The sequence below is a fragment of the Mauremys mutica genome, chromosome 3 (genome assembly GCF_020497125.1).
Source record: "Mauremys mutica isolate MM-2020 ecotype Southern chromosome 3, ASM2049712v1, whole genome shotgun sequence".
Lineage (NCBI taxonomy): Eukaryota > Metazoa > Chordata > Testudines > Geoemydidae > Mauremys > Mauremys mutica.
Window position 1 is genome coordinate 129,402,278 of NC_059074.1, and position 22,508 is coordinate 129,424,785.

Sequence of the window (22,508 nt, forward strand, 5' to 3'; positions counted from 1 at the left end):
CGAAGTGGACCTTTCACAGTAATCCATGCCTTTATAACTTTGAGGCTAGATCCCAGTGGTGACCTCCTACTTGTGATTCCCCTTGAAGAAGTCTCTGAAGATTCAGCTTGAGCAGAATGCAAATCTTATCTCTGGAGTGCAGTGGGCTCTTATGGGCATGCAATATTAGTGTTTCCTCTTTGCTTTCAGATGAAGTTCAATGTGATTGCAATTTACACAGTTCTGAAACACATTTATATGAAAGAGCATCTCACCCCATCTTCTGTCACAGGAGTTATGTATGATCTGCTGAATTACCTTTGCTGTTGGTTTTGGAGTTTAAAGTGAAGTTCTGGTCTGAAAAGTGACTATGTAAAAATGATACCACCTCACTCATCAGATATGTTCCTTTTGTGTAGTTAGTCATAGCTGCTTATTTTACTGACAAAAATAAGCTGCTTCTTTGAGTAGTATCTCTAGGGGGCCACACTTCAGGTGCACATGCATGTCGAGACTGGGACCTCAATGTGGTTCTCAATTACAGTAGAACCTCAGAGTTATGAACACCTCAGGAGGTTGTTCATAACTCTGAAATGTTTGCAACTCTGAACAAAACATGGTTGTTCTTTCAAAAGTTTACAGCTGAACATTTACTTAATACAGCTTTGAAACTTTACAATGTAGAAGAAAAATGCTGTTTTTAACCATCTTAATTTAAATGAAACAAGCACAGAAACAGTTTCCTTACCTTGTCAAATCTTTTTTTAACTTTCCCTTTTTTTTTAGTAATTTACATTTAACACAGTACTGTACTTACTTCTTTTGGGAGGAGGGGGTGTCTCTGCTGCTGCCTGATTGCATACTTCTGGTTCCAAATGAGGTGTGTGGTTGACTGGTCAATTCGCAACCCTGAGATTCTAGTGTACCTTATGAAACATCCATTTGAACCTATAACAGCCTGTTCTCTGTTCCATTTATCTATGCCCTGGTCTACACTACGAGTTTAGGTCAAATTTAGCAGCATTAGATCGATTTAACCCTGCACCCGTCCACATGGCGAAGCCGTTATTTTCTACTTAAAGGGCTGTTAAAATCGATTTTGGTACTCCTCCCCCGACGAGGGGATTAGCATTGAAATCGACCTTGCTGGATCGAATTTGGGGTAGTGTGGTTGCAATTTGACGGTATTGGCCTCCAGGAGCTATCCCAGAGTGCTCCATTGTGACCACTCTGGACAGCGCTTTCAACTCCGATGCACTGGCCAGGTAGACAGGAAAAGCCCCGCGAACTTTTGAATCTCATTTCCTGTTTGGCCAGCGTGGTGATCTGCAGGTGAGTGCAGATCTCATCAGCAGAGGTGACCATGATGGAGTCCCAGAATTGCAAAAGAGCTCCAGCATGGACCAAACAGGAAGTACGGGATCTGATCGCTGTATGGGGAGACGAATCCGTGCTATCAGAACTCCATTCCAAAAGACGAAATGTCCAAACATTTGAAAAAATCTCAAAGGGCATGAAGGACAGAGGCTATAACATGCAGTGGTGCCGCATGAAACTTAAGGAGCTGAGGCAAGCCTACCAGAGAAGCAAACTGCCGCTCCGGGTCAGAGCCCCAGACATGCCGCTTCTATGATGAGCTGCATGCCATTCTAGGTGGTGCAGCCACCGCCACCCCACCCCTGTGCTTTGACTCCGTCAATGGAGTAGCACACAACAGGGATGTGGGTTTAGGGGACGAGGAAGATAGCTCACAGCAAGGAAGCAGAGAAACCGTTTTCTCCGACAGCCAGGAACTGTTTCTCACCTTGGACCTGGAGTCAGTACCCCCCCGAACCCACCCAAGGCTGCCTCCCAGACCCGCCAGGTGGAGAAGGGACCTCTGGTGAGTGTACCTTTTGTAAATATTATACATGGTTTAAAAGCAAGCGTGTTTAATGATTAATTTGCCCTGGCATTCGCGGCCAGTACAGCTACTGGAAAAGTCTGTTAACGTGTCTGGGGATTGAGTGGAAATCCTCCAGGGACATCTCCATAAAGTTCTCTTGGATGTACTCTCAAAGCCTTTGCAAAAGGTTTCTGGGGAGGGCAGCCTTATTCTGTCCTCCATGGTAGGACACTTGGCCATGCCAGGCGGGTAGCACATAGTCTGGAATCATTGCATAACAACCCATGGCAGCGTATGGTCCCAGTGTTTGCTGGCATTCAAACAGCATCCGTTCTTTATCTCTCTGTGTTATCCTCAGGAGAATATCATCCTGAACACCTGGTTGAAATAGGGTGATTTTATTAAGGGGACATTCAGAGGTGCCCGTTCCTGCTGGGCTGTTTGCCTGTGGCTGAACAGAAATGTTCCCCGCTGTTAGCTACGCGGTGAGGGGAGGGGTGAAGCAATCATCCCAGAGAATTGGGTGTGTGTGTTAACCCAAAACCCGCAGCCCCTCCTCCTTTTCAATGGCCAACCCATTTTAAATGGCCAACCTAACAGCTGCTTGGTATGGGAAATGAGGGCACTGCTGTTTGAAACCATTTCCACATGTTTTGAAGGTTAAAGAAGCCAAAAGACTGTGTCTTCCCATGGCTGCCTGCAAGCCAAATTCTGTTGCCCAGCCCTGCGTGAAAGATGTCTCACACCAAACCGGCATACCCTCAATAGGAGGCAAAATGCAACCTTGTACCAAGAGCACATGCGCTATGTAATATTAACAGCAAGGTTTACCGTGAAAGAGTTGACCTATTGTTCTCTCTAAAATGTCTTTTTAACTACCACTCTCCCTTTTTTTCCTCCACCAGCTGCTCACACTATCTTCTGCTTCCCAGAGGCTAGCGAAGATTAGAAGGCAAAAAAAACGCACTCATGATGAAATGTTCTCTGAGCTCATGCAGTCCTCCCACACTGAAAGAGCCCAGCAGAATGCGTGGAGACAGACAGTGTCAGAGTCCAGGAAAGCACAATATGAATGCAAGAACAGGTGGCAGGCTGAAGATAATAAGTGGCGGGCTGAAGATGATGGGTGACGTCAGCTTGGTGACAGAAGGCAAGAGGCAATGCTGAGGCTACTGGAGGAACAAACTGATACGCTCTGGCGTATGGTTGAGGTTCAGGAAAGGCAGCTTGAGCACAGACTGCCACTACAGCCCCTGTGTAACCAACCGCCCTCCTCCCCAAGTTCCATAGCCTCCTCACCCAGATGCCCAAGAACGCGGTGCGGGGGGCCTCCGGGCACCCAACCACTCCACCCCAAGCAACAGAGAGCTGGCATTCAATAAGTTTTAAAGTGCAGTGTAGCCTTGTCCTTCCCTCCTCCCCCACCCCTCCTGGGCTACCTCGGCAGTTATCCCCCTATTTGTGTGATGAATTAATAAAGAATGCATGAATGTGAAGCAACAATGACTTTATTGCCTCTGCAAGTGGTGATCGAAGGGGGGAGGGAAGGGTGGTTAGCTTACAGGGAAGTAAGAGTGAACTAAGGGGGGAGGGGAGATTCATCAAGGAGAAACAAAACAGAACTTTCACACCGTAGCCCGGCCAGTCATGAAACTTGTTTTCAAAGCTTCTCTGATGCACAGCGCACCCTCCTGTACTCTGCTAACTGCCCTGGTGTCTGGCTGCGCGTAATCAGCAGACAGGCGATTTGCCTCAACCTTCCACCCCACCATAAACGTCTCCCCTCACTCTCACAGATATTGTGGAGTGCACAGCAAGTGGTAATAACAGTAATGCGTATGGTGTTTATAGTGCTCATAATTGTGGCAGTGATCTGAGCAGGCTCCATGCTTGCCGTGCTATGGTGTCTGCGCTGAAAAAAGGCGCGAAACGATTGTCTGCTGTTGCTCTGATGGAGGGAGGGGCGACTGATGACATGGCTTACAGAGGTGTCACACAGAATGGCCCCCTCAAGGATTGAATTCACAACCCTGGGTTTAGCAGGCCAATGCTCAAACCAATGAGCTATCCCTCCCCCCACTATTCACGGAGGGAGGGAGGGAAGGGGGAGCAAATGAATACAATACAAATCTGGTCTCTTTATTGTTTTGATCCTCTCTCTCTCTCTCTCTCTTTTATACATCTTAGGCTGGCAGCAAACGGTGCAGTACGACTGCTGGCCATCATCGTCTCCCATTTATGTCCAGGCGCCCCCGGCCGACCTCACCGAGGTCGGCTAAAAGAGCACCCAGGAGACAACAACGATGGCTATCAATCGTAATACACTGTCTGCTGCCAAAAGGCAATGAGCTGCTGCTGTGTAGCATTGCAGTACCACGTCTGGCAGCACCCAGGAGACATACGGTGAGCTGAGCAGGCTCCATGCTTACCGTGGTATGTCATCTGCACGGGTAACCCAGGAAAAAAAGCGAGAAACAATTTATCGCCGTTGCTTTCATGGGAGGGCTGACGACATTTACCCAGAACCACCCACGACAATGTTTTTGCCCCATCAGGCATTGGGAGCTCAACCCAGAATTCCAATGGGTGGTGGAGACTGCGGAAACCGTGGGATAGCTATCCACAGTGCAATGCTCCGGAAGTCGACGCTAGCCTCGGTACTGTGGACGCACTCTGCCGAGTTAATGGTCTTAAGTGGGGACACACACAATCGACTGTATAAAATCGATTTCTAAAAAATCGACTTCTATAAATTCAACCTAATTTCGTAGTGTAGACATAGCCTTTTTAGTAGCCATCATGTTGGCCTGTAGAGTTGGGGAGATTGGTGCCTTAATGACAGATCCTCCCTTTACAATATTCTTCAAGGATAAGGTTTCTTTACATACACATTCTAAATTCTTACCTAAGGTTCTCTTGGAGGTTCCTTCTTTGCCAATCTGTTCATTTTACCAGTGTTTTTCCCAAAGCCATATAACTCTCTGCAGGGGCCTCTTTTAATACCTTGGGTGTTAGAAAGGCTGTAGCCTTCTACTTGGCTAGGACAAAACAATTTTGAAGGTTACCCAGGCTGTTCGTCTTCACAAATAGATCCAAGGGATCCACGATTTCTGCTCAAACACTATCGGGGTGGATATCTGGATGTGTATCACTTGTTATGAGACCGCAGGGTTTCATCCTCTTCAAAGGATGATAGCACATTCTACCAGGTCACAAGCAACATCCACTGCTTTGCTTAAGAACATACCAGTGTCTGAGATATGTAGGGCTGCTGCATGGGTTTTTGTACATACGTTTTTGAACCTCTCCTCTTTAATCCTTGCCATCAGATCCAATGCAGCTCTGGCTGCTGCAGTACTATCTTCAGTTCTGGACTCCGTTCCAAAGCTCACGCCTCCCTCTGGAAAAACTGCTCAGAAGTCACCTGAAGTGGAGCACTCAGAGACACTACTCGAAGCAGAGGAAGAAGTTACTCACCTTGTGCCATAACTGCAGCTTTTTGAGATAGCTATCTCTATAGGTGCTCCACTACCTGCCCTTCCTTCACCTCTGCTTTGGATTGTTCTATGTAGACACACTTGTGTGGAGAAGGAACTGAGGGTGATTTGTCCGCCAATCCCTACATTGCCTCAGTGTCCAGCACGAGGAGGCTTTTAGGGCTTGAGTGCAGGCTGAATGGGCACTGATAGTGTATGAATCTCTCATCAAGGACTTGAGGTGCATGTGCAGTGGAAGTTGAGCACCCATAGTACTTCCTTATGTTGTTTTAAAACCTACTGCCTATTAATTTCACTGGGTGACCCCTAATTCTTGTGTTTGTGAATGGGTAAATAACACTTTCTCCACACCACTCATGTTTTTATAGACCTGTCATATCCCCTCTTAGTCGTCTTTCTCAAGCTGAAAGGTCCCAGTCTTTTTAATCTCTTGTCATATGGAAGCTGTTCCATATCCCTTCTCTATACCTTTTCCAATTCTAATGTATCCTTTTTAAGATGGGTGAACAGAATTGCACACAGTATTCAAGGTGTGGGCATACCGTGGGTTTATACATGGCATTATATTTTCTGTTATCTATCGCTTTCCTAATGGTTCATAATATTGTTAGCTTTTTTGATTGCTGCTTCACATTGAGCAGATGTCAGAAAATTATCCACAGTGACTCCAAGATCTCTTTCTGGAGTGGTAACAGCTAATTTAGACCCCATCATTTTGTATGTGTAGTTGGGATTAGGTTTTCAAGTGTGCATTTCTTTACACTTATTAATGCTGAATTTCATCTGCCATTTTGTCACCCAGTCACCCAGTTTACTGAGATCCTTTTGTAACTTTTGCAGTCAGCTTTGGACTTAACTATCTCAAGTCACTTTGTCTTGTCTTTAGATTTTGCCACATCACTGCTCATCCCCTTTTCCAGATCATTTATGAATATATTGAACAGGTAGGTCCCCAGTACAGATTCTTGGGGGACCTTGCTATTTACCTATCTCCACTGTGAAAACGGACCATTTATACTTTGTTTCCTATCTTTTACTTATCCATGAGAGGACCTTCCCTCTTATCCCTGACTGCTTAGTTTGCTAAAGACTTTAGGTGAGGGATCTTGTCAAAGGCTTTCTAATAATCCAAGTACACTGTATCAGCTGGATCAACCTTGTCCACATGCTTGACTGCTTAGTTTGCTAAAGACTTTAGGTGAGGGATCTTGTCAAAGGCTTTCTAATAATCCAAGTACACTGTATCAGCTGGATCAACCTTGTCCACATGCTTGACACCCTCAAAGAATTCTAATTGAACCTCAATGCCACTTCTAGTCACTTCAAAGTGCATTTCACTTTGAACTTTCCATGTCCAGCAGCATGTCTTTCTCAGTGGAGGGCCAATTACTAATCTGTTCTCTTCAGCAATCCACCAGACCATGAATTTGGTAAGCTTCAGAGCAGAGTGCAAAATGTATTTTTCTGACTAGTTTTTGATTGACCTTTATGAGATGAAATAGGGCAGTGGTGGACAACCTGCAGCCCATGGGCTGCACACAGCCTATCTGGGTAATCCGCTAGGGGGCCTCAAGACAGTTTGTTTACATTGACCGTCCACAGGCACAGCCACCCACAGCTTCCAGTGGCTGTGGTTCACCGTTGCCGGACAATGAGAGCTGCGGGAAGTGGCGTGTGCCACAGGGATGTGCTGGCCGCCACTTCCTGCAGCTCCCATTGGCCAGGAACGGTGAACCACGGTCACTGGGAGTTGTGGGTGGCCGTGCCTGTGGACGGTCAATGTAAACAAACTGTCTTGCGGCCTGCCAGCGGATTACCCTGATGGGCTGCGTGCGGCCCGCAGGTTCCCCACCACTGAAATAAGGTATTGCACTTTCACTGGCTTTTACTGATGTGAAGCTGCTCAGGTGTCTTGGCTGTGTTTAGTAGTATACATGTCAGAATTACAAAAAAAACCCACCCTTAAATCATAGTTGTTACTAATGCTAAGCTGGAGTTCAGAAATACGGAATGGGAAGAATTAGATTAATGCAAAATGCTAGAAAAGCCCAATATTATCCCAGATTTCTGGCATTACTGAATTTTTTCAGTAGGCTATCAACTAATACTACAGAACAAACATCTAGCCTTCCAATTTGTATTTATTAATGGGGAATACAATCTATTGTTTTAAAACCATCCTTGATTTCATAATTTTATGGCATTTAATCACTAGTGTCCATTAATTCTGATTAAGACATAAGAAGATATACTAGATTCCACTGCAAAAGGGTGAGAACATTGGTTCCAACCCAGGTGCTTATCTAATTTCATGGGTTTAGTTTTTCTTCACTGTGCATTCTCATGGATGTACTAACAATAAGTTAGCATTTTTCAAAATGCCATATTTTCTTACTCCTTTGTAATTATTTGTTGATATGTTTTGTTTCAGTTGGTTGATTTTGAAGCCATGACAGCACCTGGTTCTGAGGCTTTTAGCAAAATAGCCAGAAGCTGGATGAATCTCCAAAGGTAAATGTATTGTCAAAGAAAAAATTCAAAACTATTATATGCAGACTTAAACAAAATGTATAGGTGTATGTAAAACAAATATGACCTGTGAGAGTCCTTAGTAAACCATAAATGTTAAGATGATCATGCTTCCTGTGAGCCAGTTTATTGTACTACAGCCTGTCATGATAAAATTCACTCTTAGTGTAAAGGGCACGCACAAGGCTATATGTACCAATGAAAATTCACTTAATGCCTATGCTAAAGGTTAATGTGGTACGTATAGCCTTGCATAGACCCTCTGTACTGCAGTGAATTTCACCATTGGTCCCCAGCAGGATATTAGAATTTAGTCTGTGTTAAATTGTTTAAACTGTAACTTAATACAGATTTTTTTGTTAAAATTACCATCAGCTAAATATCCTATAGCACTTGTGCATAGGAAAATTAGTGACTTTCAATATTAAGTTTAAATAATAAGTCATGGGCCCTGCCCAGCAGTCTAGGAGTAGTACAGTAACTCCTCACTTAACGTTGTAGTTCTGTTCCTGAAAAATGCGACTTTAAGCGAAACGATGTTAAGCGAATCCAATTTCCCCATAAGAATGAATGTAAATGCGGGGGTTAGGTTCCCGGGAAATTTCTTTTTGCCATACAGTACAGTACAATAGTTGGGAGGTGTGCCCCTGCCTTACCCCACACAGGCACAGCCCACTGGCACTGAAGACAATGAAGCAGGCAAGGAGGCTGAAGGTGCTGTAGGCTGGGAGAAGCGTGTTGTGCAGTAGCTTCCCCTACACTGCAAGCACCAGGGGCAGAGGGGCTCAACCCTCGGACCACCCACTCCACCCCTTTACTCTGCACACTGCATCCTCGCTCTGCCTTCCTCCCTCCCCTGCCTCCTGCCCCCAGCAATCAGCTGGCTTGAGGCATTCAGGAGGGAGCGGGGAGGAGCTAGGACACGGCACGCAGGCTCTCCCTCCCTCCCTTGCCTCCTAAACACTGCAAGCCAGCTGATTGCCACGGGAGGGAGGGGGGGAGTGCACTGCGTCCTCGCTGGCTTGCGATGTTTAGGGAGTAGGAGGGAGGGGGAAGGAGCGAGGACTCATCGCACAGCCTTCCCCCTCCCTCCCCTGCCTGCGGCAATCAGCTGGTTTGCGGCATTCGGGAGGCAGGGGAAGGAGGGAGAGCCTGCACGCCGAGTCCTCGCTCTTCCCCCTCCCTCCTGAACACCACAAGCCAGCTGATTGCCATGGGCAGGAGGGAGAAGGCACTGATCCGTGGGGGCGGGCGGCAAGGAGGCAGAGGGGAGCTGATATGGGAGCTGCCAGCTGTGGACAAAGCAGGCAGCCCAATGACGTTATAGCGAAGCATTGCACGACTTTAAATGGAGCAAGATGGAAACAATGTTAAGCGAGAGGGAGTTACTGTGTAAGGTGTTGAAGCACACAAAGGGATAAGAATTTGGGTTTGGTGGCACCAGGAAGAAAAGTGAGTCACTACTGAGCCATCCTACTTTGGCTAATTCACGTGGCACTGGAGGGATCCACATCTAGCTCATTTCCTGGAGGTTCTCAGCAATACCAGGCCTCTGAGGGCATTTATGGAGGAGAAATTAAAAGGGGTTAAAAATGTGAATGTTTTTAGTGCAGAATGAAATCTAGTATTTTAAAACTACCCTTTGTTACACACACACTAGAATATATTTATGTATCCAGACATATTTACAGTGGAGTACACACGTTCATTCCTTGTAAACGGGTGCTCACATCACAAAACTGTCACAAACTTGGCACTAATTGTCCCTTTGTGGTCATTCTCAGTACAAAAGCAAAATTTTGAATGGGCTGGAGACTGAAATAGGTTCCTAAACATTCCTAAAGGTGGTCCCTCTAGGTCAGGATTAAGGCACTTTGTGGGGTAGCTTAAGGAAATCCTGCACTGCTGCTCTATGCTGTACCTCTTCTGTTGATAGTTTAACTTAATTATCTGTGGTTGTCAGTCTGCTAACTTTCACTAGAACTATATTCTATTTAAATGAAGGAAAGCATAAACATTCAAGTACATTAGTTTGAATCTGAGACCAATTGCACTTTCAGATAATAAATTTACTTGTAAGTCAAACAAATTAAATTTCCTTATATGAAGGAGAGGAACACATTAAATATTACTACACCGATGCAACATTGAAGCAGACCATTTTTTAAAATTGAATCCACACAAACTTTGACTTTATCATCTTAATACTCATGATGTGCAAACTGTAAATGTTCATTTTGCAATTTTTACACTCACACTTTTCATTAATGTATTTTTAAAGTATTAAAACAAGTGCTGACACCGCCCTCACTATGAAGAGTAACGAAATGATATATCTGAATGAAATCAGCTTCTCCCAATTTGTGGTTAGCAGTTCGGAGTGGTTATTTTACAAAATGAATAATGGTTGTTAGAGAAGCAAATCTTAGTTTATCCTAATTATTGCCATCCCAGAAGGCTCCTTTATATAGTGATTGCCTCATTCTCCATGCTGAGGCTACTTGCTGAGGTGTGAGTTATGGTGAGCAAAAGATTTGAGCAACAAACTCCTGACCAAGATTGGGCTCTAAATCAGGACAGACTGAAACTTTGTCCTTGAAGTACATTTTTAAATTCTGTTTCAGTTTGTTAATTTTGTTCTCTTTTTCAGTATTTCTCCTTCTTACAAGAGTCTCCCATCAGTATCAGAGACTTTTCCAACGTTAAGAACAATGACTGAGGTGCTAAATGCAGATTCTTCTCGTTGTCTTAAAAAAACTCTAGTTGCTGTATAATTTATACAAATAAAGGGCCCAGAACTCTTGTTTTGTAAATTATTTTTGAAAAGGAAAAATTCTGAAGAAACTGGGTCCTTTGTTACTTTTGATACAATTTTTGATAAATGTAACGTTTGAACCATTTTCTTTACCTTAGGGCTCTCAACAAACAGGAAAATCTTGGGATGAATGTTTCCATGCATAATTTAATGCCACTGCCTTCCTAATAGCAAATTTATTTCGGTGACCAAACCTTAGGGTGATATGATATAATTGAATGGGAACTATTTCGAACCTGCTGCAGATATCGATTTTGTTCTTAAAGAATGTTTTCCTTAATGCACTTTGAAAATCCCATATCGCCTCTGTCTTTTAGTCATATGTCTTCAGGTTCTTCAAAACAAAAAGTTTAACTGTGAAAACTTTATGAACCATACTGTGTGTGTAATGCATAAATTCACACTTTACGTCATGGTGTCCTATGAAGAAGTGTTTCAAATACCTGTTTGACAAATAATGTCAGGAACACTTGTAAAGAAATTGGTTTCAGATAAACAAACTTTGGAAATAAAAATAAATGGTATGCTTAAAATGAGCCTTTTCTGGTGAGCAAATGACACTTATACTGATGGGCGTTGAATTACTTGCAGGTGAGGCTGGCATGCTGCTGTTGGGTTTCTTGATGTGGAGGGAACCAATAGGTTGTGAATGAACTGGGAGAGCCACCTGGAATGCTGCTTAGGCTGGTTTGTCAGATGGTGGTAGGGAGGGACAGCATCCTGGGGAAACTCAGAGCTAGTAGGGTCGCCCATCAGGCTGGCCTGGCTCAACTCAGGCAGTGAGGGTGACACCACAGACTGTATTTCATAGAAGGAGGTGGATTTTATTTCAGGCAGCAACAAAAGTGACCACCATGATTTGCAGGGAGTCCCAGTAAATTGTGGCTTATCTTCAGAATCAGGGAGACCTATGTAGCCTATGCAGATTCTGTCTCCTGAGTATCTTGGCAGCTTTTGTGAAGTAGGTGGCTTCAGCCACAAAATCTCCAGTAGACTAGGATGGATTTAGATGGTTTATGTCCTCAATGTGGCCATTTTCTCAGTTACTTAATCTGGGCTAGTTTTTTGGTTTTTAATGTTCTCCTGCACCTCAAAAACTGTAAACAGAAAAAAAAACTACTTCTGTTTCTAGGATCATGACTTTCAGAAGTCTTTTTTTACAATATCACTTTACAAAATTCACTTTGTTGTCACAAGCACTTTTGGGCACAGTATTCCCTCTGCTAGTCTCCATTAACTATGTTCTTTGTTTTATGTACTCTGAATTTTCCAGAGCTCAGGGTTATGTGGGCAACTGCAAGGCTGTCCCCTAATCAGAGAAAGTGTGAGAAATATCTGAGGGAGCAACTTCTTTGCAAGGAGTGTAAAAATGACATACCTGCAGCCATTTGAAGCTTGAATGTGACAGGTGCAGAGAGATCATTTAGCAGCAGAGGGCAGGCAATCCCCAACACCCTGATTATCAGACACTGCCCAGAAGAAAATAGCTACACGTCTTTATGTAACCCTTCCTCCTCCAGGGCACTAAGTGCTGTAGCTCCCTGATGAACTCTAGTGACTCAAGATACACACAGCTTCCCTTCTCTAACACCCTGTTGCCACAAGAGGTGGCTTTTTGAATTTTTGAGGATGTACATGAGGAATAAATAATGTGTCCCCCCCAAAGAAAGTGGCAAAGAACTGAGAATGCCCATGTCTGTGACTGAAAGGAGGGGCCTCTGAGAATAGAATTGGTGGTGCAGTGGTTAGGATAGGGAGGGGAGTTTAAAAAATGCATCTCCGAAGAGGAGTTAAGTATTAAACAATACTGTGCTGTCACCAGTAGACTATATTACAGAGTGACTGCCATCACTCCATACTTAAGATTGCATGTGAGTTTCCATTATAAGCTCAGTATTCCTCTATCCCTAAAATTCAGTCATACTGCTCTCAAATCAGTAGGTTACATCTGGGGCTGTGACAGAAACTTTTAACAAAGTTTGAAGTTACCTGAACAGGAGGGTTTCCTAATTTGACATCCTAAAGATAGTGTATGGGAGAGTTTAGTTTTCTAAAAAAGTCATTATAGCAAAGAACAGAAAATGAGAGAAATCAGAACTTAGTTTATGGGGCGCCCCAAGCAGATCTAGAGCAGAGGTTCTCAACCAGGGGTATGTGTACTCCTGGGGGTACCAGAGGTCTTCCAGTGGGTATTCAACTCGTCTAGATCAGTGTTTCTCAACCTGGGGGTTGTGACACTCGGGGGTCAGGGGATGGGTTTAGGGGGTCGCAAGTACAAGGCCAGCATTGAGGTGGCAAGCATGGCAATTGCCCAGGGCACCATACCACAAGGGGCCCTGTGAAGCTACGTTACATGCTTCAGCTCTGGGCGGTGGGGCTTGGGCTTCAGACAAGGCTCACAAGTGAAAAACAGGCTCAAGTATCACATTGAAATGTAAGTATGATATTTATATTCCAGTTGATTTATTTTATAATTATATGATAAAAATGAGAAAGTAAGCAATTTTTCAGTAATAGTGTGCTGAGACACTTTTTGGTATTTTTATGTCTGATTTTGTAAGCAAGTAGTGTTTAAATGAGGTGAAACTTGGGGTACACAAGACAAATCAGATTCCTGAAAGGGATACAGTAGTCTGGAAAGATTGAGAACCACTGATCTAGAGACTACACTAAAATTTTTGTGGATTTACAACCCAATTTCAATAGTTAACTAGGATCATTGCCACCTTAAAAAAGGACATCACTTCATAGCTGGAGACGTAAACTTTCACTTGTATAAAAAGCATCTCTTGCCCATTTCTTTAGGGGTAGAGAGACCTCAGTGTAACCTCAAAAATGGGTGTGGTTGGAGCCCCTGTTCACTTTGAACATTATAGTTCATAGTGCACACCAAAGCTACCTGAGAAGGGTAGTGAAAACATCCATCTTCTTCCACTTATCTCTTACTGCTCCCATATATTACTGAAACAAATCATACTTTGTTCCACATTAGCTACCCCCTGTGTAATGCAAGTGAGGTTCAAATACTTTTTTTTCCATTATGCATTTGTAACTCCCACTTAATGGTAATGGAGCTGAAGAGATAATTGAAGATAGGATTAGATTTTAAAGATGATTGAATCTTGGTACATTATTGGTATACATGCACTCGCCAGACAACCTGTTTAATATCTGTTGGATGACTAAATCCAGACAGAGCTTGAAGACCTCATATGCAAACAGACCCAGGGCTGCAAGAATAGTCAGTCACATTTGACTGGAAAGGGCTATGACTTCCCCCAACCAAGAGTTATACCAGTAACAGTGGTTCAGCAGGAAGTATATGGATTATTCTTTTCACCTCCCTTCCCCAATTATTTTTGTTTTTCCTCTTGCAATGCTGCAGAAATGGACAGACATTGCTCAAAGGTCAGAAAAGCAGACAGTTATGAGCAGGGGTCTGGGTACAGGAAGTTTTCCTTAGAGCCATGCACTCCACCCATTCTTGCCTATGTGCAACAGGAACATTTGAGTTGGATATTCAAAGAGCAGAGTTCACTTGAGGGAGCTTATTTTTATAAAACAATTTTTGGGACTAATAAGTGTGACTTTAGAGTACTGAACTTCAGCATCCTAAACTCTAGAATCCCCCAGGAAGTCTAGAATAATGGACAAATATGGAAATTCGGTGTATGGTATATTTACCAGGGAGTATTTGTCCAACTCACAAAATTGTCTCAGCGTTTGGGATGATTGGCATTTCTTGCTCAAGAGAGGGAAATGTGAGACTGGAACAGCAGCAGAAATTAAAGTGCAGACCTAGGTCCATTAGCAAAGCTTGTATTATGGGAAAATTTTGCACACAACCTTCCTGCACTGTCTGGCTCTAACTAGTACTAATGATCATTCTCTTCAAAGTCTTATGATCAAAAGGGAGTACGTTTAAAAGCCTAAAATAAGTGTGAGATGGGAGCTGTTACAGTAATTTGCTGCCCAATTGTGGTGTGGGGGGTCTTATCTTGTTCATGCTCCTGCTTGGACATATTTTTTTACCTTCCTTCCTATAAGTACGTACTACCCATTTCTATTGGACCTTCTATCTAAGGGTCTCAAACTTTTTCCAAATAATAATAAATTAAATAGAATATCCCTATGATAAAAGTAATTATCTTTAGCCTGGTGGAAAACCTGTGGTACAGCAGCTTTGCAGCTGTCAGGAGTAGAGCTCAGATCTCTGGACTGGCTTTATTATAGCCATAAGATATATTTCCTTACAGATTATAAGTTTGCCTGTGATTGTATCATTTAGGCAGAAGGGGGAAACATACTAGGGCTGGCTGGCTGGGAAGTTACCTTTGTGCTTTCTCTTATGCTGTCCCTCATGCCTGGGAGGAACTCCTCATAAAACATCTGCAAAGCTACCTCAATATCCTTCAGATCCCTCTTTAAAACCTTTCTCTGTTTTGATGCCTACAAAAAGCTTGACAACTTGGTTGCTGGTGTGCTGACCAGTACTGTCTTAACATTTCCTTATATTCACATGGCCATCTTTCTGTGTCCATCAGTTGCCTCTTGTCTGATACTTAGTCCCTGCCCCCAAAGTGCTTAGTCTGTCTTTTTATTGTGTTTGTACAGTGCCTACCATAATGGGATCCTGGTCCTTGACTAGGGCTGCTAGGTGCTATGATGATGATAAAGTCAAAGGAAAATTTTATTTTGAGGTGGGAGGGGGCAGGAACATTTCCCTGGCCGCCTCCACAAACAAATCCCTGCTGTTGATATTTTTATCTACCATTCTGTCTTCTACTCTTCTGACTTTATGCCCACCCTTTCTTTCAAAATAAAGGCATCTAGAAGAAAAATTATATTAATTGAAAATGAATAGACAGGTGTGGTGTGTCAACTTCCTTCTCTGGGTGTGATATACAGAGGCTGATTAATGAAGAGTGAGCTTTAGTCAGATCCTTCCAAACTAGTTTAACAAACACAATGATTGGGCTAATGGAAGATGAATGGAAGAAGCCTCTTATAGGGTAAGAAGTTAACCTCCCTCCTTTCCCCTATCAGTCCAGACAAGGTGGATTTTGTGGCAATACCATTTTCAGCTCAGAGATTGGTACATTTGTATATGACAGCCCAAACCCTTGCAGTAGCAGAGAATCATCAGCCTGTAATCTTCAACCATATGCATGAACCCATATGGATACTGATTAGAATTAATGTGTTTACCTTGCAATCAGTACCTATAGCAGATAGAGCTCTAGTGATGTGAGTTTCTGTCCTGGCAACTACTACCTCTTATTTTTAATGAAACAGAATTCTCCTTCTGCACTTCTTTTAACCCTTAGGACTTTGTGCTATTGGAAACATTTCTCTTGTACCACACCAACCACAGCAAAAGTTTTATTTATTGTATTTGTTTGTAGAAAAATCATTCATTCATCTATTGCTCTGGGTACTTTAACAATAATAGAAATACTATCCAATACTTCTATATATTTATGCAATACAATATAATCATTCTAATAGACTGCCCAGTTATAGTCAAGCTATTGAACTTTCACTTATTTAAAAAAATAAATCCAAACACTACTATTGAGCCTGTTTTAATATGTTGAGGTAACCAACTCCACACAGCAAAACTCAACTAGTAAGAGCTTACTAAATCTCTCTACTGTTGGGGGGGGGGGGGCAAAGTGAGAAGGGTAAATTGATTAAGAGGCAGGAGATCTGGATTCTATTTCTTGCTGTGTCACTGACCCTAGGCAAGTAATTGCCCCATGCCTCAGTGTCCCCATCAGTAATTACCTCCTTTGGAAAGCACTGGGTATTATTAATAATTACTGTGGAAAAAGCACTAGCACTAAGACTATCTGATTCAGGATGAAACCTCCTCCATGAGTCATTGGGTTTCCTCCAATATGTTTCTTGCACTGAATAAAATAATACTGAAATAGAATCATGAAAATCACCAAGCCAGCAGTACATATGAGACATGCTCAGAAGTGCCTGACTAAAAGCACACTCTACAAGTTACTGTGGATGAGATTAAAAAAAAAGTTAGCTAGCCCTATATCCCTGAACACACTTCCAAAATGAAATGTGGAAAACTAATGTAAAATCCCACCAAACAGAGAAGCAGAGGGTAAATTCTAAGGGTGGGGGGTGACCAGTGTGACAGAAGTAAAAAAAAAAAAGACAGCATATACTCCAAAATACAAAGGATGTGTAAGAAACATTTCCTCAGATTATCAGAAATGGTCAAATTTACTAGTAACAAATTATGAGTGAAAAACTGCAGAAAAGAAAGAAGAGAGACCTGACACTGAACCAACCCAAGGGCAATGATGGCAAAGATGAGTAGGGGCTAACACCCAAACAGGCTGGGAAGCCCTGGGGTAGGGCTTGATGCAACCATGCTCCGCCAGAGAGATGAGATGGGAGATTTCTGCATTTTATTTTTGCAGGGCTTGTCATGCTGACACAAAACACTTTGACTTGGGAGTAGGGTGACCAGATGTCCCGATTTTATAGGGACAGTCCTGATTTTGGGGTCTTTTTCTTATATAGGCTCCTATTACTCCCCACCCCATGTCCCCATTTTTCACATTTGCTGTCTGGTCACCCTGCTAGGGAGCAGCAGATAGGAGGTGAGCGAAGGGAGGAGCAAGGAAAAGGGGAGTGTACAGAGAGGAGGCGTGAGCGAAAGGGGGCGTGTAGAGAGAGGAGCAGGAATGTGCAGGGAGGAGAAGAGGAAAGGGGGAGTGGGTAGGGAGGAGTGAGGGACTAGGCAGTGCGCAGGGAGCAGCAAAGGGTGCTGAGTAAGAGGAGGGCGCCGCTGGGGCCGGAGGAGGCGGTTCTTCCCGGCGTCTCTCGGGGCTCGGTGTGTGCGGGGCCGGGGCACGATGGCCTCCATGGCTGCGGCGATCGCCGCCTCCCGCACCGCGGTGCTGAACGGGAACCGGCCGCTGGACGAGCGGGAGCGCAAGCGCTTCAGCTACTTCTCCTCGCTGAGCCCCATGGCGCGGAAGATCATGGCGGAGAAGGAGCGGATCCGCGAGCGCTACGGGCCCGACTGGGAGCGGCTGCCGCCCCGCCAGCAGGACGAGATCATCGACAAGTGCCTGGTGGAGCCGCACGTCCAGGCCCGCTACGCGGCGCATCGCGGGGCCGCCCGCGCCGCGCCCCCCGCCTGCTACCCCGGCCTGCGCCTCAACACCGGCCAGAAGGTGGTGCGCTTCGGGGACGAGGTATCGGCTTCGGCCCGGGGCGGGGGAGAAGAGCCGGGTGTGGTGGGGTAAAGAGTGAGGGGCGGGGGCTGGGGGGGGAAGAGCCGGGTGGGGGGGGAAGGGTGGGGGGTGGGGAGAAGAGCCGGGTGAAGAGTGAGGGGCGGGGGCATTAAGGGTAGGGGAGCAAAGCATGAGGAGCAGGGGCACTAGGGGGAGGATGGGGTGTGGAGGACAGAGGGTGGGGTAGAATGGTGGTGGGGGAATGGGGGCAAAGAGTGAGGGCATGGGGAGAGAAGGATGGTGTGCAGGTATTGGGAGGTACAACGGGAGAGAAGGTTGGGGACATTGGGAGCGGTGGGGGTTGTGGAAAGGGGGCTCCAGGGGGAGGGAGCCTAGTGGGGATTATTAATAAAGAAATGTCAGCAGAGATGGTAATGGCCAAAGCTGTGCTGTTGTTAATTTTGTTGTGATATGGTCTTTCAACACTTTATGCTGTTGCCAAATATGAAGACTGTGTTAAATGCAGTTATGAGTCCTCTCCCTATACTTCTGGGACCTGTGGCCTTGTCTGCTCTAAGAGAATGGAGACCTGTGATTCTCCGCTGGTGGTAGCAATGGTAGAAGTTGTGGAACTAGTAAGGGCACAGGTGTTCTTACCAATGTATTGTGCAGCAATGCACTGAATAGGGTTAGCCAACATAGTTGTGACAAATGCCTGATCCTTGTCAACACTATGGCTATCATCAGCGGAGTTGCGGTGGTGGTGAGTTATGGATCCCAGTTTGTGTAGATGCAGAATGGAGAGATGTCATAGTGTGAATGAATGAAAATTTGTGAATCAATTCACAAAATATGTGATTGCAGTTATTAATAACTCGAAATAAGGTTGTCAGTGGAAAAGTTCATCTGTGCAAGTAGTGTGGATTACAAAGAGGATTTTGTAGACACTAATTTTTAAAATAATTGAATAGTAGTGGAGAAATAATCACTAAAAGTAGAATTGAGGCAATGTTTACAGTGCATCAAATCTTTTCCTTTTTCTGCTCATAAGTACAGTATTGAAAATATTCCCAAGTTCTGGTCCTTTTTTAGATACCTTTTTCTTAAAAGTCTTGATCAGTCTTTTCCACAGCTATTGCAGTGCCAGGAAAGAACAAGGATGTGGAAAGTTAGACAGTTGAAAATATAGGTTTTGAAGCTTTTGCTGTTCTTGCCTTTAACACTAAAATGTACTTGGGTAGCGGAGTATGGAGTAGGTGCCTTTCAAATTAAAGTCCTGTAAACAAATATGTGTAAACCTCTGAAGCCCCCCTTTACTTGACCACATTCTTTATCTCTCCTTGCATACAAGGTTCTATTCTATTCGGTTTTTAAATGAATGCAAAAAATCAAAGCCATCCAATTTTTTTATAAAGTCTCAGGCTATGCAAGCACACACACTGCACATCAATATAATTTGTTATCCTGATTTAAATTCTTAAGGCAAACTACTGTCAAATTATTTTCCTGGTTCTCTAGTCACATGATAAATTAATCTGCTTCTGAACTTGTAACCACCAATTTAATTTGAAGTGGCTAGGGCTTGTGTTAACCCCCTACTAATATCCATACATAGGATTTGTAAGCACTGCTTGAAGACTTAGATAATCACCATAGTGTTTCAGAGCTGGCTGTTTTATAGAAGACCTTCATTCTGCATCCCCTGTGTAAGGGAAATGTCTGGTTAAGCAGCATACAGGTTTCATACCTGGAGTTTGATCTAGAAACATAGGGTTAACTTGACTCTTAGATAGTGCTGATGGAAACCCTGAACATTTAGTCTTCATCAGTAAACAGACCATCAGTTTTTGGAGGGTGGTGGAGATGGTATCTAAATTGAAAACTGTTTATTTTGGGCATTTTAGCCTTCCCCATTCCTTAGACTACATGTTTTACTTTCACTGTTTTGAGATTGTGAGGGCTTGCTGTTCTGAATTGTTTTGTGGCCAGAAGGAAAGTGCAAGGGGTTGTTCTGTTGCAACATATGGACAATATCTTTTCCTGCTTCACAAAGTGACAGGCAAAATGCCTTTGAGGTTTGGCAAATATTTGTTCCCTCATTTGGCAAAAAGAGCAACAAAGAGGAATGGTACTGTGTATTCTTTAATTGAGGATAAACTCAGTTAATCAAATGATTTAGTATAGAGAGTTAAATTTAGATTATAAAGCATATGCATCAACTGACTTCCTTTTTCACTTTCCAGCCAAAGTTTATATAAACTATCTTCCTGAAAAAGAGGTCCTGCTCTCTTCCGGCATTCTCCTGTTCCACTTTAGTCTTTCAAATGCAGTACCAAGCCTTAGGGGCCTTTCCTGGCTCATCATTCCTTGGCTTTCTCTCCCAGCCTCTCTTTCTGGTGCCAAATATGAGTCCTGGACCTCTTCCATGTCTCCCTAATTTCTCTTTCTTCTCCTGTTGCCACAGAGCCACTTTGTTCTGCTTGGGCCAGTCTGTTGCTGTTGCAGTTCAACTTTCCAGGTCCGTGAAAGCCTCACCCTACTGGGCTTTCATGTTTTCTCTTGGCCTGACACTTAATCAACTGTACTACTGCAACTCTGCATTGACAGCACAATAGATCCCTAAAATGCTCCACACTTGGCACCTCTCCTTCCCTTCATCTCTCTCATTCCCTAACAGGCACAACATGAAGGGATTTTTCCCTTCCATTTGCCAGCTAGCATGCATCTGAGAACGCTTGAAAACTGTCATGGAGTGCAGAGGGAATGAACAGTGTGAATTTGCATAGCAAAATTTTTCTAATAAGCCTCTTTTAAAGAAAAAAATGAAACAGGGCTATTGTTTTAATAAGTGCAGCATTCAGTTCTGCTTCTTCCACAGTAGATAGGAAGATTTAGTGCAATCATTTACTCTTGGTGCCGAAGATTTTAATGGTGTTCTTATGTGAAAATGATGCTGTCTAGGTAACTGGGGGAAAAAAACCCCATCCTTATCACTTCTAAATTCATTGTCTCCCTTTTAGCTCTAGTACAAGGGTTGCATCTCTATCTACCCAAGCTATCCCCTTGTCTGTAGGAAAATAATAGGATAGTTACATTTTCCTCTCTAGCACTTCATTTGAAGTTTTAATTTTAAATGAAACACAACATTCCTTTAGCTGTTCTCATAGTAATCCTGCAAAAAGACATTGTGCAGTTCTAAGAGTGAGGAATTCTTCAGCGATTTATAGTGACCTCAAAGATTTTAATTGTTTACATTCATTGTTAAACTTGCCCAAGAGTTAAATCATTAGCATTAAATCTCAGTTGAACTGCAAAAGTGTTTCTCCAATTATGGAAACTTTCTATCTAAACAGGGCTAATATATTGCAGTAGGTTTTTGTTTAAAAAAGCAAATTGTCCCTAAAAGGAGGCATTTTGTATGAAGAATCTAGTCTTCATTATTCCAGTTCCTTTTACTTACCATTCACTCCTGCCTCATATAAAAACAAATGAAACATTTTCCCTTTACAAATGGGTGGTGGCTCTGTGTGACCATTGTCATCTTCCCCCCTCTCCTCTAGGAGTGTGTACCTTGACCAACAAATTTGGACCTTGACAAAAAATAATTGACTTCCCCTGAGAATGTCACTTGTATTCTCTGTGGTTCAGTATCTCCATCTGTAAAATGGGAATAAATAATACCTCTAAGAGTGAATTAAGTAAAGCATAATTCATTAGTCTGGGATTTTCAAAAGAGCCCATAAGTAGAGTTAGATTTCAAAATCACTTAGAATTTTCACAGAAGCCTTAATGTGGATAAGACCTTTGTGCTCCTCAAATGGAAATCACTATAGAAGCATATGTTAAACTAGCTCACATTGTACTATATATCACCAAAGAGAGAGTAATTTGGCATTGAAAATAATGCATCTTGCATTGGTTATTTTGGAATGAATTTAGATCAAGTTAAAGGAGAGCTGGCTTTCAGGAACGGCAATGTGTGGTGATGCTACCATCCTTTGGGGATGTCTTGATTTCTGCTAGGGTCATCTTGCGCTCTGACAAATGTTTAGGGCCTGCTCCAACTCCCGTGACATTAGTGGAGTCTTTCCGTTCACTTCAATGGGAGTTGGTTCAGGCATTTTATTATTATTTTTTTAGGTGAAAACTTAGCTTTAAAAAAAAAAGACACAAAAATGTGACTCACTTAAGGCCTGATTTTAAAAGGGATTGGACAGCTCCTGGGAGCTGAGCACCTTGCTGGATTGGACTCATAATAACCAAATGTATGTTTCAGATATATCATGATCATGTAACTTGGAAAATGTTAAATTAGGGTTAAGGGGAACAGCTGAAATGTCCAGTTGGCTTGGTGATATGATGAGCATTTAACATGGAAGTCTGACTTTTCCATAGATGGCTGCAATATTTTCTGTTTTGTATCAGCCTTCAGTCTTTGGTTTGGTAATGTGAAGCAATTGACCACCTGATCTTTTTTTTTTCTCCTGCTTACAAGTAATTATTGTAATCAAAATTTTCTGCTTTAAAAGCTTTTTAAGTTGAACGGCAATAGATTTGTTATCAAGAGCCCTGAAAATACACTGCAGATTTTCACT

The 22,508-nt window shown here is 43.3% G+C and overlaps 2 protein-coding genes across 6 annotated transcripts in view; both read left to right on the forward strand.

Annotated features, from left to right (window-relative positions):
* Positions 1 to 10,693, forward strand: part of TTC13 (tetratricopeptide repeat domain 13) — an 82,580-nt gene extending 71,887 nt beyond the window's left edge. For 3 of the 4 annotated variants that reach the window (XM_045009912.1, XM_045009910.1, XM_045009911.1), the window contains exons 22-23: positions 7,793 to 7,872; positions 10,541 to 10,693. In XM_045009912.1, the coding sequence (XP_044865847.1) occupies positions 7,793 to 7,872; positions 10,541 to 10,664 (204 nt within the window). In that variant the 3' untranslated portion in view covers positions 10,665 to 10,693. The remainder of the gene's footprint in view (positions 1 to 7,792; positions 7,873 to 10,540) is intronic. The other variant, XR_006578071.1, reaches the window with a different exon arrangement.
* Positions 10,694 to 17,443: 6,750 nt separating this feature from the next.
* C3H1orf198 (chromosome 3 C1orf198 homolog) overlaps positions 17,444 to 22,508 on the forward strand; it is a 32,703-nt gene continuing 27,638 nt past the window's right edge. The window contains exon 1 of one of the 2 annotated variants that reach the window (XM_045010612.1): positions 17,444 to 17,934. In XM_045010612.1, the coding sequence (XP_044866547.1) occupies positions 17,590 to 17,934 (345 nt within the window). In that variant the 5' untranslated portion in view covers positions 17,444 to 17,589. The remainder of the gene's footprint in view (positions 17,935 to 22,508) is intronic. The other variant, XM_045010611.1, reaches the window with a different exon arrangement.